This window comes from Rhagoletis pomonella, unplaced genomic scaffold, assembly GCF_013731165.1.
Source record: "Rhagoletis pomonella isolate Grant_MI unplaced genomic scaffold, Rhpom_1.0 Rhpom_scaffold_00005, whole genome shotgun sequence".
NCBI lineage: Eukaryota > Metazoa > Arthropoda > Insecta > Diptera > Tephritidae > Rhagoletis > Rhagoletis pomonella.
The window spans coordinates 35,997,708-36,013,379 of record NW_023458559.1 but is presented as its reverse complement, the minus strand read 5'-3'; the positions used below and the strand labels follow the sequence as shown (position 1 = coordinate 36,013,379).

Sequence of the window (15,672 nt, the reverse complement as noted above, 5' to 3'; positions counted from 1 at the left end):
TCAAAATCAAAAGTTATCAAAACAAATTCTATGGGACTGAGAAGTATTATTTTCTACTTTTTAATCCATTTATAAAAGCGTTGTATATTAAAAGGTTTTTTTTTATATTATTTATTTTGTAATATAAATAGCTTTCAGCAACCACCACCATGTTTTAGGCCAACCGATCTATTCGAAAAAATCTTATTATGGTCCTATTTGCCTAAAATTTGCTACGTAGGTAGCTTTTTACCTAGATTAGCTTATAGGAACCTTTTTTTTCGGGAAGTGGACCAGGGATCGATCTATTCGAAAATAACCGTATTTTGGTCCGATTTTCTTTAAATTTGGTATATAGGTAGCTTTTCGCCTAGATCAGCATATATGATTCTTATTTTCCGCGAAGTGGACCAGGAACCGATTCAATCGAAGAAATCGTATTTATGGTCCGATTTGCTTAAAATTTGGTACGTACGAATTTTGTAAGTTTTGAATATACATACATACATTTTGTTTTAAATGTTCTACCTTCAATAAGAAGAATGTAAATGAATAAGGGAAAAACATTCAAATCATTCAAACTCATTTCGGTACATAAAAGTTTTTTCTACAAACAAGTTTGTTCGTATTGTAATAGGCATGATAAAAACATTACAAGGTAAAATCATTGAGAGGCAGTCTGACGTTTGCCAACATTATAATTTTAAAATTCGTACTCAAGCTCACACACACATTCTCATTTTTAATCTCAAACAACAACAATTGTGAACAATTTCATTTTTTTATTTTCAATTTTATATGATTTTAAAATGTTTGCAAACGTCAGAAAAAAATCATGGCCGACGAATTGAGAGAATGGTTTTACCTTCTAATGTTTTTATCATGGTAATAGGAGTGCAGCAATACATACATACATACATATGTATGTTTGTACATATGTACATAGAAAAAATATTTTTAGATATTCATACAAAAAATTGTTATTTATTTCAATTCAATTTATTTTCACTTTGTTTGAATATTGTAATGTCAACACATATATCAGAACAAGTATTCACTCAAATTCAAAAAAAAAATTTGAAGCCGAAGTCATTCATTTGTTTCGCATATGAATAATTCATAAGCCATTTTGAATAAATCCTCTAGTACGTACTATCGAATAAGTGGATAGTTCACCGCAAAGATTTTTTTTTTTTGACATTTGTATAGCATTAAAAATCCACGAAGTTCGATCTAAAATTTCAAGGCTAGATCAAAACTAGAATTGCTTAAGCTTGCCTGGTCACACTGGTATTTGCATGTTATTTAACACAATGTATAGCTACGAGTAAAATAATAGCAGTAAAATTCAGAAAGATGCTGCTGGTAATTTGTGCTTATTTATTTATTGTTAATAATAAAAGCTTGCTTGTTCATCAAAAGTTCGATTTTTTTAAATTAGATTTTATAGAAAGATTTTGAGTATGCAATTTTGTTTTGTAAGTTTCAAGTCGCTATTACCGTTATTTTTTAGAATTTCAGTTATTTTTATATGGAATAAAATGCACACACCCTCGACAAAAAAAATTCTAAAAAATCAACAGTAAATTTAGATACTTAAAAATTGCACTTTATTGTACTAAAATTGAATGGGCTGCAAAACTTCATAATCAAAATGTTTCTAAAAAATCGAATTAAAAAAATCTAAATTTTGCTTAACATTTTTTTAAGTTTAATTAGTTTTTGTGAACTTTGTGCAAGCTTTGAAACTCTTATTTATGCGGTTTCTGATACAGATCGACTCCTTGCTTAGATGAAAATTATTAACAATAAATAAATAAACTTAAGTTACCAGCAGAATCATTTTGAATTTTATTCGCAGCTATACATACATATGTATGTGTTAAATAACATGCAAAGATCAGTGCGACCAGGATAGCATAAGCAATTCTCTTTTTACTCTAGTCTCGAAAATTTAGGTCTAACGTCGTGGATTTTTAATGCTACCCTTTTTGTAAGTAATTTTCATATGTTCGGCACGCTGAAAAACGTCCGATTCTATATAAATGTCAAAAAAAATTTGCGAATAACTATCCACCTATCCTTATTGCTTTTTTCTACCCGGAAAAGTGTGACTAATAAGACCAATCAACACATTTAGGCAGCGCCTTACGTTTGGAAGTTGTATTGGAAGACCTTTCACTCGCTCTGCTATTTGGAAGCAGACAACGGATAGTGGTTTTTCAAAGAAACGGATGTCTAATAAAGATTGGAGAAAGCATATTGCGGTGTGTCTGAAGCTAAGTTAAGTTGGTCCTGCGTCAGAATTCAATATTTTGTGAAAATTTTCTTCTTTTTCTTTCTTTCAAGAGAAGCCGATTTAAATAGATGGCTTGAAACTTCCATACAAAAAAAAAACAACTAGGAGTACAGAGTCGCGCAAGGAGGGTATATCGCTTTAAGAGACCAGACAAAAGGCCTTTAAGGAAGGCCGAGAAATTTTGAGCGAAAATATTTAAAAATGAATTTAATATTCACTTGAATTCGTAGAGGTGCTGGTAAATTTTTGGGCATACAAGTGTTGAGTTTTTTAGCTTATCTGTTCACTACCTTCAACTTTCTCCAGCCTTTTTTTTGACACATCTGGTAACACTGGTAAAGATCATTGAACCCTTTAATAATTTATCTTTCCCCCCACTTTTCTGTATACTCACCGTAATTTTAATTTTTGTCTGCAATCCTCTAAATTCCTGGCGATATACCTCAGTAATAGCTGTTACTGCATGCTTAGTCGCTGGATACACATTCATATTTGGTATTACCGAGTGACCCGCAACGCTATTAATATTCACCACATGTCCGTCAAAATTGCGTTCCTTCATCGATTTAAAAGCGCGTTGTGTACAATAAACCACACCCATTATATTGGTTTGTACAACTTGTTGTAGCTCTACAGGATCCAAAGTAACAGCTTGACCCGTTTTAAAAACGCCGGCATTATTCACCAATATATCAACGCCATCCAATTCGTTGATAATCCAATTGAATGCTTGATCAACCGATTCCTGTGATGTTACATCGCATGTATAAGGATGGAACCGTTTCTGTTGTTCAGCTGGCAATTCAGCTTTATATTCTTCCATATGCTGCAGTCGGCGGGCAAGTCCCACCACAACGAGATTAGCTTTAAGTAAATCCTTGACTGTGGCAGCGCCAATGCCTGAACTAGCACCAGTAACTACAGCGACACGACCTTGCCAACGTTCCATTATGATTTCCAATGTGTAGAAGAAAAAAAATTAAAGTAGCTGTGTTTCCAATGGGAAGTATAGTACTGACCGGATTTTGCTTGGTTTAACGAATTTTATAGCACACAACTATTTGTGAATACGCATGTCATGCAGGCCTACCTCGTAATCATATCTAAGGATCTCTTATCAGTTGAGGATCTGACACCGGTGCTATCGAGACTGGTGCGTTTACGTTACTTAATCAATAACGACAAACAAAAACATTGAGATATGGGCTTACACCTGTATGTATGTACATATATTTATAGTTACCTTAGTAGTTGGTAACGATCTACCAGTGATAATGGTTTCTTTTAAATGGCATTTTTGGATTGATTTCTTTTTCTTTATGCTCATATATTTGTACATTGTACAGACATATGTACATATCTACATACCGTTACCTTAGTATAGAAAGGTCCCATATAACATCTTGATAACTTTGCATAGTAACGAAATAATAAATTACGGGATACGGGATGAAATTATGTAATGCGTGTTGTCTAATTTAGTTATAAAAAGGTCCAGCTCTGTAATATTCAGTGCGGATGCTACAAAGAAAGGCGAATAAATTGCCAACCACTCATCGACCTCTCAATGTTTGTGCAGTGTTTCCTCAATTACAGTAACAATATACTATACTACATAACATATATATACTTACAGTAACAATATAATAAATTCCAACTTCTCTAGCTCTAATGCTCTATTGGGAAACCAAACACAAATTATGACAGATGAAAATCTCAAGTTACCAATTGAGACCCACATTCCATGCGTTCTGCCTGCTGACCTATTCAACTTCTACTACTTACCTGTTTCCATGCTATATTGATAAGCGATTTAAGTATTTATTTGTCAACAGCTGGGAGGTGTAAAAATTCAAGTTCACTAGCTCTATCAAAACCAGAGCATTTTAAGTTACTGACCCCCCGTATTTGTGCTAGTGTAGGCAGTCTTTTCGATACGAAGCGCTGCGCAGAACTGCAGACTACCATTTCATGTCTTCTTAACACCAACTTCACAACGAAATTCAAATTATAGCATTGATGGAGCTAAAGTTTGTGTTTTCGAAGCAGTGCCTCTTGGGAACCTGATAACCATTCCGGCAACGCTTTGCTTCGTAACGATCCGCCGACTCGACAGTTTAGATCATGATTTTATAAAGCAAAATATACATATCGTTGGTGAAATGTGGAAAGGCGCTAACTGACATTTTTTTCGAAAAACCCATCTTTCCTAAAAAATTTAGAACCGTAACTCAAAAATTAGCGAAGTTATGTCACTTTTTACACTCAATCCCGTGAAAAAGCATGTTTTTGCCTTGTTGTCCGTTTCTAACTCACGCATTTCATAATACTAGTGTTCGAACTTCAACAAAATGGAGTGGTTTTGGGGTTTCCGTAGTGTCGGAGTAAAAACGTTGGCTATTTGTGTTATAAACACACACTTGCTACTATATCTGCGTATTAAAGAAAGTTCAACGACCTTTCATCAAAACTTTAAACTTTTTAATCAGAATATTTGAATAAAATTCTGGTATGCAGTTTCACAGCGCATTCAGTTTTCGTATAATAATTCGCTTGGATTTTTAATATTTTTTTGCAGACGATTCTACCCTTTTTCTACATACAAAGCAGAAGCGAAATGTTTTTTACATGGAAAAGGGTTTATTTTCTTTTTCGTTTATTATAGGGTTTATTGCCTTTTTATAATCAGCACCCGGATTCCAACATTTTCTGTTGCTAATTTGGATCGCCAAAAATCACGCAACATCTAGATATTTGCCCCTCATACTGCCAGATTTGGCTGATTATACATTGCAGTTATTACTTTTTAATTCAGTATACTTTTAGGTCCCACTGCTTTTTATTTAGGGAATTTTCACGACGAAAATTTAGCGTAGCGATTGTGAGAATTCCACTGCGGGAAACATTGAAAAAGAATTTTTTGTGGGTTCTTCCCACCGAGCTTGGTACTCGGTAACTCGGTGTTCGGTATTTTCCCCCCATGTATTTTGTTTGTGCAATATTATTTTATAAGAAGACAATACCTAAGGCTTTTCTTTAAGGTTTTACTTAAATTTAACAATTTTTATTGAGCTCGAGGCCGTTTTTTAATGAAAGTTTTTTATTGTGGAAAAGCAACAATAATTTGAAAAAATGGTACAAGTGATAGCTATTTCGGAAATCACCACACTTCCTCATCAGACTTCTTTCAGTAGGATTCGAACAGACGATCACCACTGACTCAGCCAGTTGCCTACGCACTGTGCTAAGTTTGTCTTGTTAATTATCGTTTGCTTTTTTCCACTATTTTCATTTTTTGTTATGCCAACACAAGGTTTTACATAACGTTGGAACTTTTTTAAACTGTACTGTAAAAAGTAATAAGAAAATAGTTTTATTATAGTTTCCATGTTCCAAATAATGTTTGATATGCGCAAGAAACTAATACAACAAAAGGAGCAATCGTTTTATGGGCATATCGCCGGATCGTTAAGTACCACTTGCGATAACATGATGGAGTATAAGTTATTTAAAAAGAGGGTTGACGTTTTTTTGACAAGTTTTGTTAGTTATCTCGAAAATAACTTTCAGTTTAATAGCAACAAAATTGGGTAATTGAATGGCTTCTGTTTATAACTATCGATTCTTTTTTCTCAATTTATTGACATTGTAGAAGAATTTTTCGTACAAAACATGTAGTTCTGAAAAAGTAATTTAAGCCATGAGGAAATATATATGAAGTCCTTGAAGAGTGGTACGTTTCCATAGTATATGTAATTTGGTTTTTTTTTCAATACCACACTCAAACGAAGCAACGGGAAGGACGTTAAGTTAAAGTTTGCTTCCTGGCGCAAAGAGGGAAACCCACTTCTAATTAAAAATTTTGTGAGCTTCAAATTAAAAGTAATTAAAAAAAATGTATAGAATCATCAAATATACACCAAATGACACCTAATCTTTCAATTTGGCACAAAGTGCCAAAATGGCACTTTTCAAAAATAAATTGTAATATTTCAATACATTTTTGTGAAATCCTTTGCGTGTACTTCTTTTTCTCAACTCAAATTTTCTAATTTCTAAAGATTATTCAACTGGTTTATCTTATTTTGGCATTGCACTTTTGTTTTAGAAATGTGGTTATTATTTTTTGCTAAATGGGAAGGATTAAAATGGAAGGCACCTTCTTTGGCACTTTTATTTTCTATTTGGCACTTTTTTATTCTCAATATGGCACCTCACAGCTAAAGATAGTTGGCAGCCCTGTATAGAATCTTTGAATATTTAAATAATGAAAGTGGAAATGATCTCACTATTGCTATTAAAATGTGTCATAAATATAAAATAATTTAATGGCTCCTGTGTAAAATGATATTATAAGGGCATTCTTATACTACATGTCAGTGTGAACACTCATGTTAAAATGAATAACATTTATATTTTTTGTGAACTATACTTTATTTTTGTACCAAAATATTGTTAAATACAAGTACTCTGGCGTTTGTAAGAATTTTCTGTTACTTACATTCATAATTTTGCTTTGAATAAAAGTGTACGGAAAAGTACTAATTTTTATAGCATGAAAAATCCTAAGGTACTGATTTCGCGTACATAAAATCTGGCAACCCTACTAGAATTATATTTTTGCAGCATAGTTAAGGCGCAAATTTATTGACAAATAGTCAAGCTTGACAATTTATCAAGTGCACGGTATCGGGGGGTTAATATACGGTCATTCGTTTTTATTTCATAGTAAATATTTAATTATGATAATCACAAAATCGGAGTGTTTTTACAAGAGAGGAAGTGACGTAGTGATCGGCTTAAAAAAGGAGTGAAATGCTCCGAGCGGAGTGAAAACGGCAACGATGAAGTTGAGGTGGGCTGAGCTGAGCTAAGTTGCGGTTAGTTGATTTAATCGAAGTGAGTTGAGGTGAAATTCGTTAAACAACATAACAGAATACATGGGCGTAGCCAGGTAGGGGCAGGGGGGTGCTCGAGCCCCCCCTAACTTTCAAATTTTCCTTATATATATATAAAATAGTACCCTGAAATGCCAGCTAAATAGGGTCGCATAGTAAGAAAAGCTGTCATCAAAGATTTTAATTTATATAGAGAATATGTTATTATTTTATGTTCCAGCAACTAGAATAAGTACCAGCAAATGGGACCAGTCCGGTGAAAATTTCGATATATTTCCTATAAATATTAGAGAAGGCACCGATTCGTTTGTCATTCGCATGGCAATTCGATCGAAATTACCTACAAATGAGGTAATTCGCTCTAAAAATTTTGTTTGGCGAATCACGCAATTGGAAGGGTAGATGGATGGCGAATTACGAATAGGAGATCGAATTACGAATCGTGGAAACGTTGTATAACATATGTTGAAGCACCAATCTATTTTTATTATTAGTCACGAACTGGTCCCGAAATGACCCCAAAAAAGTCCCGAACTAAGACCGAAATGGCACGGAACTATACCAACGAGCAGTGTTGCTAGAACAGCTGATTATATTTGTTTTCATTTCGGAAGTAAGATGTTTATAAATAAATACATTTTTTATGAACTCATTTACAATGCATTTTTAATTTTATTAAAATTCGGTTGCATTTTATATTTGAACATTATATAGGGTATTCCTATGCATATCTATTACTTATATACACATATGTACGTGAATTCATTTATCGAGCTTGTATGATCCAAACGTCGATTATTACGATTATTTACATTCATACATTGTTGTATGTCTACATAAATATATTTAGTTTATAAAGTTTTTAATTACTCGCCCAATAAGGGTTTTACGGTGATTTCATGGACTTGCATGTGTGGCGGTGTCGAAAGGGTGAACAAAATGCAGCTAGAAACGTCTTTTGGCTTCAAAATTGGTGGAGCGGATTTTTTATAGTATTCCGGAACGAGTTCTGTATCGACCAAACCGGGGCTAACGCTCTAAAATAAAAATTAATCAATTAATATAAGTATGTAATTATGAACATATGTATGTATGATATGTATCCTAGATGGGGACATAGTTATCTTATCAAATGTGCCGCATAACAGCCATAACCGACGTACATATCCAAGCCGTAACCGCAAAAAAACGTAAGCGACATTTTTTCAAAATTTTCTTTTTGATATTTCTACATCTGGACCTTTCAGGAGTAGTTCTGCAACAAAAAAAAATTTAAAAAAAATGTCGCTTACGTTTTTTTGCGGGATAAGGGCTGGATATATTTTATTTCTATCTACTTATTTATGTACATATCCAGATATATCAGAAAAAGATATTATCCGTCCCACCCTGAGTCTAAAGAATTTTCGCAATTACAAAAAAAAAAAAATTTTCTTGGCCGATTTTATGGATCAAAAAAAATTGCATACAGATATGTGCATTAGAGCGTACCAGAAAAAAACTCGTCCGCCGTGCACGTTCGAATCTTAAGCAATCATCAAAGGTAATGTTGAAAAAAGTTTTATTTCTTTTTGGCCGAACGTAGGGGTCGCCTTTTTACATTTTTCGTCATATCGTCGGCATTTACAGTCGGATCATAAAGTATGATTTATCGATGTTCTTGTGTTGAGGAGACAATTTCTTTTCTTCCAAAGTACCCCCGTTCTAGTACTTAACCGCCAGATGTTAGTTCTTATCACTCTAACGTACCACTCTAATGTCAGTAAATTAATGCTTACCAAAAATTCTTTAACTTTTGCTAATATAATATCAGGAAGTATTTCGATTATTTTAGTACTTAGTACTATTAAAAAAAACTTTCTTGTCGAATATACATAGGTGTTACAGAAAAATTAAAAAGGTGACCGCTAGGTTCTGCTAAAAAAAAAAATCTACCGAAATTGCGTTAGAAAAATACTTTAGACTTAGGGTCGTACGGCGCACTTTTATTTTTTGCTTGTAAGGTGGTGGCTTCTAGTGTACATACGTATATATGAATGCACATAAATATGTATGCTTACGCTTAAAAAGGCCACAATTATCTTATCAGTTTTGCAAAGCGTATATCATAATTGTATTGAATAACAACAAATACCAATCTACCAGTAAACGCTAAAAATTTAACAGTTCACCATGTTTGTTGTCGTTTTATTTAATACTCACAGTTATTTTGATTTTTGTCTCCAATCCTCTAAACTCATGCCGATATATCTCAGTAATAGCGGTTAATGCATACTTAGTCGGCGCATACACATTCATAATTGGCGCATCATCAAACGGCCAATGTGGCACCGAGTGACCCAAAGCGCTATTGACGATCACCACATGTCCATCAAAATTAAGGCCAAAATACAATAGCGCAGTGGCAGTGACAGTGACACTTTAAAATCAGCTTTTACTGCTAATATTGGCAATCACTGCCGCACCAAATACAATACGGCTTTGTCAGTGACAGCTTTTTTTTTGGCATTCCCTTTTGTTTGTTTACATTTTTGTTGTTGTCTTTTAGGCTTCAGTGACATGAACAGAAGTTGGCTGCATTTTATATATGTCAAATTCAGCATGCGAAGTTTGCTGCGATGTAGGCAGTGGCAGTGAATTTAGAATTTGGGCTAAACTGAGCAGTACTGCCAGCTGCCACTGCTGTGTTGTGAGCCGCTTCATTGGACACCACACTTTCTAAAACAGCTGATTTCGAAAAACTGCCACTGCGTTATTGTATTTTGGGCTTTACGCTCTTTCATTGATTTGAAAGCGCGTTACGTGCAATATACATCACCCATTATATTAGTTTGTACAACTTGTTGCATTACTGCAGGATTCAAATTAACGGCTTGACCCACTTTAAAGATGCCAGCATTATTCACCAATATATCAAAACCACCCAATTCTTTGATGATCCAATCGAAATTGCCTTGCAAATATTCCTACTTTAGACTCAGGGGTATCCGGCGAGCTTTTTTGTTTGCTTGTAAGGTGGTACGGTCTTATGCACATACATAAATATGTATTAAATAACATGCAAAGACCAGTGTGACTATTTTAGTTTTTTTTTACAAGCTTTTTTAATGCTACCCTTTTTATAAGTAATTTTCATCTGTTTGGTACTTTGAGACAAAATATGATTTTATAGAAATAAAAAAAAAAAAAATCCACCTATCATTTTTGCTTTTTCCTACCCAGAAAAGTGCCTTATCCTCGAAAGTAGTCGCTCCGCAATTTGGAAGCAGACGAGGCCGCGCGAGGGATGGTATTTTTTCAAAGAAACGGATGTCTAATAAAGATTGGAGAAAGCATGTTGTGGTGTGTCTAAAGCAAAGTTAAGTTGGTCCTGCGTCAGAATTCAATATTTTGTGAAAATGTTCCTCTTTTAAGAGAAGCCGATTTAGAAGGCCTAAAACTTGCATACAAAAAATAAAATAAAAATAAAATGAACTTTTTGTTAACAACGCTTTTATAAATGGACTAAAAATTAGAAAATAATATTATTCAGCCCCATCTTTCCGCATACAAGTGTTGACTTTTTTAGCTTATCTGTTCACTACCTTCAACTTTCTAACCTTTATTTTTTGGGATCATTTGGTCTCACTGGCAAAGACAATTGAAACCTTTGATAATTTATCTTTCGCCCCTTCTCTGTATACTCACCGTGATTTTAATGTTTGTCTTCAGTCCTCTAAATTCCTGGCGATATACCTCAGTAATAGCGGTTACTGCATGTTTAGTGGCTGGACACACATTCATACCTGGTGGTGCATTGCCCGACAAGTGTAGCACCGAGTGACCCGCAACGCTATTAATATTCACCACATGTCCGTCAAAATTGCGTTCCTTCATCGATTTAAAAGCGCGTTGTGTACAAAAAACCACACCCATTATATTGGTTTGTACAACTTGTTGTAGCTCTACAGGATCCAAAGTAACAGCTTGACCCGTTTTAAAAATGCCGGCATTATTCACCAATATATCAACGCCATCCAATTCGTTGATAATCCAATTGAATGCCTGATCAACCGATTCCTGTGATGTTACATCGCATGTATAGGGATAGAACCGTTTCTGTTGTTCAGCTGGCAATTCAGCTTTATATTCTTCCATACGCTGCAGTCGGCGGGCAAGTCCCACCACAACGAGATTAGCTTTAAGTAAATCTTTGACTGTGGCAGCGCCAATGCCTGAACTAGCACCAGTAACTACAGCGACACAACCTTGCCAACGTTCCATTGTGATTTCTAATGTGTAGAAGAAAAAAAGTGAAAGTAGCTGTGTTTCCAATGGGAAGTATAGTACTAACCGGATTTTGCTTGGTTTAACGACTTTTGTAGCCCACAACTACTTATGAATACGCACGTCATGTAGGCCTACCTACTAATCATATCTAAGGATCTCTTATCATATGAAGAACTTACAAAAACACAAGCGCTATGGTGGCTGCAGCGTTAGTTTATCAATAACTACTAGCAAAAACACTAAGGGCCGGTTGTTCAATGTCTGATTAGCACAAATCGGAGGTAGAAGCTCCGGTTAAGCACAACTACTGCTTTATCGATCACATGTTACATGCATGATGTCGAAATCGTCGATAGTGTAGTGGTAGTGATAACCAGACATTGAACAACTGGCCCTAAGATATGGGCTTACACCTGTACATAAGTATTTATGCACATATAAACATTTGTAGCCATGGCTTTGTATATATGTATGTATGTACATACATATGTACTAGGGTGTTTTTTTGGCGACTATTATCTTTTTCACTCCTACTTTGAAATTTTATGGAAAACACCTAAGACAAACTCCCAGAAAATCTGAACCCTGAATATTAACATTAAGTACTCGCCCAAGGCGTGCAAAGATTTCCCATATAAAATACACGTAAACTTTGATTGTTTTTCTTCAAAATTCTATAGCTCAGAGGCATTTTATGATAGAATCATGGTTAATGATGGGTTTTCTTCAGAATTGAACGTTCTACCGGACCGCCGTGGTTGAGCACCAAGAAGCTCGCTTTTCCCCCCTCGCCATTACGCCGGAAAATTTATTTGTTTATGTACTTAGATTATCTTAATGCTGTTATGAATGTTAGATGAGGAGTTGGGGTTGTTTGGGTACCCACGCAGCCGAAATACTGTGGTGATGTGGATGACGCACGGGTTGTTTTAACTGAGAAGGCGACTGAAAATTTTCGGTAACAACAAAAATGAGTACAGGACAGAATAACATAAATCAGCCGTGGTCGAGTGGTTTGTGTAACATCAAGGCACACACCGCCCGCCAATCAGAGGAGAAGTTCGGCCAATCATTTTAAACTTTGCACAGATTGCTTTGCAGAGCACAGTAGGCGTGCTAATCTAAATTGTAATACAAGCATTTGCCGTCAAATTATTCGACAATCGACGAAAGTATTTATTTAACTTTTTACTTTTTCATGTTCCTTTTTTCGCTGAAAATTTGAATTATTTAATTTTCATACACATGTACATACATACATACATATGTATTAAATATATGCATTGAAATGTGTTAATTTAAATTTGTTCGTATACTAAAGGAAAACAAATATTTAGTTCAATGTTATCATATTAGTTAGTTTTTATTTAGAAAAGGGGGTTTTGAATGTACATATTCTAAAATGGAGACAAGAGCCACAATAAAGATGAAATAACGCACGCGGGCTTTATTTCATTTTTTAGAATATGAAGCCCGCTGGCGTTACTACCATATCGAAAGGGAAGTATTGCCCACCGTCAAAAGGCAATAAAACCCGCGGGCTTAATTTCTTTTTCGAAAAGGCAATAACGCCCGCGGGCCTTATTTCTTTTTTTTTTTTTACGGAAATAAAGCCCTTGGGCGAGCATTTTATATGAAGCGAATTCAGTTTTTTCTGGTGATATATCTTTAGAAGTATGAACCCCTCCCAAAATATATTCCTGGATGCGCCCCTGCATGGAGACATTGGTTTTCTGCCCGCTGGCATGTACAACCTCAAGCTACTAACCAGCGCTGCCGTTTGCTAATTTTCGAGCGAAGTGAAAACACACTGAAAGGGAAGTGTTTCGGAGTGACGACTTTCATGCACAATTAGGGGTGTGGAGTAATCTTTAACCTTTATTAATTTATAATTTGTTGTGTTCCTGTGTAAATTTACTGCTGGAAAAACTTTAAAATCACACGTCCCAAACGTTGAGGAAAGAAAATCAAAAATTACAATTCACTGATGATATTAAAACTGAAACATAATTAATCGATTATTGGTACAAAGCAACAAAGTCATCACGAGATTCACTTAAATGTATCATTTTTGCTATAAAATTGAAGATGTATGACAATTAAAATATAATTGTTATTCTCGTCAAATATTTACTAAATAATTATGAAACTTTATCCACCCATTCATATTCATGTGAAAATGACAATCAAAACCACTTCTTCCAAATAACCGATGCCAGATAGGAGATTTATTAGGCCTCTTTTTAGTAGCTTTTTGCGAAAGCTTACTTTGCCATACCTTCTACTTAACAAAAATTTTAGCAAAGATTGCTGATTTTGGTGAAATAAATCATATATTTCAAAGTAATTTTTATGTATTTTGAAGATAAATCTAATTTGTGGAAAGTGAATTAAAACGAAGTAAAATGAAGTAATGAAGTGAAAAGCTTCAATTGAAGTGACGGCGGGCGCACTGCTACTAACCGCCGGTATCTGCATTAGTGCGTTAAGAAACCTACGACGTTTCCGATACAGGGCACAGTGTTTCGAATATATAGAGACAGGTGGAAAAAAGTCATGGCCACAGTTGCTAAAGAAGACCTGTTGGGATTGGGGAGGGAAAGTTAAAAGTCATAATCTCGTTTCCCGCACTTCTAGCGTTCCGCAACCAGAGCCCAGTCACTTGGCGGGTTAAGGTTACCCCCAGCAGATTGGAAGGTATTGCGTGTGGGTTTGTAACCTTCTGGTGGGACCTCACGTCGGGTTCACCAAGCAAACAAGGTTGTTGTTTGCATTATTGTTGCTTATTATTTTTATTGTTTTATTGTTTTGTCTTTTAAATATTTTTGTACGTATTTAAATACTTAGTGCTTGTCTCATAATTTTGGGCTCACCCTTGTGTTCACATTTGTCTGGCACATAGTTGGTTACTTATCAATAGTTGGTGCCATTCTACGTGTAATTGTTGTTGTCCCATATAATAATTTCGATCGCTTCATTGTATTGCCTCGTCTTATTGTTTGCCCACTAGCAACCCCGCCGTCTCCACTGAGTCAGCCGGTTGCTTGGTTTTCTAACCGACTTCAAAAAGAAGAGTAGCCCTGTGGGGAAACGAACTAGTGCGGAACTGGTTCGGTTCTAGTGCGTTTGGAACCATGACTAGTGCGCGTTAATTCTCTTTTGCATGCTAGCGACTGGCGAATTTAACATTGCGATGTTCTAGGAAGTGTCAATTGTCCCCCGTTGCATCCCTTTGGCTCTAGTTCCGAACCAGTTCTAAATTCGACAGATAAGATCTAGTTCGTTTTGCATCCCTTTTTCGATAGTTCCGAACCAGTTCCAAATTCGACAGATGAGATCTAGTTCGTTCTGCATCCCCTTTTCTTTAGTTCCAAACCAGTTCCTAATTCGACAGATGAGATCTAGTTCGATCTGTATCCATTTTTTATATGCAGTTCCCAACCTGTTATAAATTCGTCAACTTAGATATACATTTCTAATCATGCTTGTCGAAACATTTCCCTTCTATATTAAATACGATCGGTTGAAGGAAGGACAATACAATCACAAATGTTTAAACGCATTTATTAACAAGTAAGAAAGTCTAAGTTCGGGCGGAGCCGAACATTAAATACCCGGCGCAAGTATTAAATATATGTTTTCCACCTTTCCGAAAGCTACCGCTACATGATAAGCCGGGATGTATACATTTTAAGTAAATTAGCGTCCTTAAATTTCGAAATATTGAAATTTCAAGCATTTTTGAAATTTACCGTTATATGAAAAGCGGCCTCAATTTTAGTCCGATTTCAACAATTTTCAACGGTTTGCTTTTATGTGGCAAGCACAATAACCATACCGAGCTTGGTACAAATTGCTAGAACGGCTAGCGAGATACATATCACAAGTGGGCGGTGCTACGCCCATTTTCCAAAATTTTGTTATAAACGTATTTCTTGGTAAAGAATTGTTGCAACCATCAATTTTGAATAAATTAGCTTCAATATTTACTGATTTATCGAAGATTTTGTATTTCTCGAAATTACCGTTATATGGGATGTGGGCGTGGTTATTGTCCGATTTTAGAAATTTTCGGCCATTTGGTATGTTGTACCAGGACCAACAACTGTGCCAAGTTTGGAAGAAATTGGTGTAGCGGTTACCAAGATATACACATGTAACCATAAGTGGGCGTGGCTACGCCCATTTGCCAAAATTTTGTAATATTCTTATTTTTCGTCTAAAACT

The 15,672-nt window shown here is 35.2% G+C and overlaps 2 protein-coding genes across 2 annotated transcripts in view; both read right to left on the bottom strand.

The window, feature by feature from the left end:
- LOC118740081 (farnesol dehydrogenase-like) overlaps positions 1-3,286 on the bottom strand; it is a 6,239-nt gene extending 2,953 nt beyond the window's left edge. Inside the window, exon 1 of the mRNA XM_036471575.1 lies at positions 2,586-3,286. Coding sequence (XP_036327468.1) covers positions 2,586-3,227 — 642 coding nt within the window. The 5' untranslated portion in view covers positions 3,228-3,286. The remainder of the gene's footprint in view (positions 1-2,585) is intronic.
- Positions 3,287-7,919: 4,633 nt separating this feature from the next.
- LOC118739872 (farnesol dehydrogenase-like) lies at positions 7,920-11,655 on the bottom strand. Its single transcript, XM_036471367.1, has 2 exons — positions 10,864-11,655; positions 7,920-8,213 (listed from the first exon to the last, which is right to left on the bottom strand). The coding sequence occupies exons 1-2, from the start codon at positions 11,437-11,439 to the stop codon at positions 8,043-8,045; spliced, it is 747 nt and encodes a 248-aa protein (XP_036327260.1). The 5' UTR covers positions 11,440-11,655; the 3' UTR covers positions 7,920-8,042.
- Between the last annotated feature and the right edge of the window lie 4,017 nt (positions 11,656-15,672).

Bases quoted from the DNA above. Each gene is read 5' to 3' on its own strand.
- LOC118739872 (XM_036471367.1), bottom strand. From the start codon at position 11,439: ATGGAACGTTGGCAAGGTTGTGTCGCTGTAGTTACTGGTGCTAGTTCA. The intron at 8,214-10,863 runs GTGAGTATACAG...TTTTTATTTTAG, and splicing joins AGACAAACATTAAAATCACG to AGCGTTAGCCCCGGTTTGGT.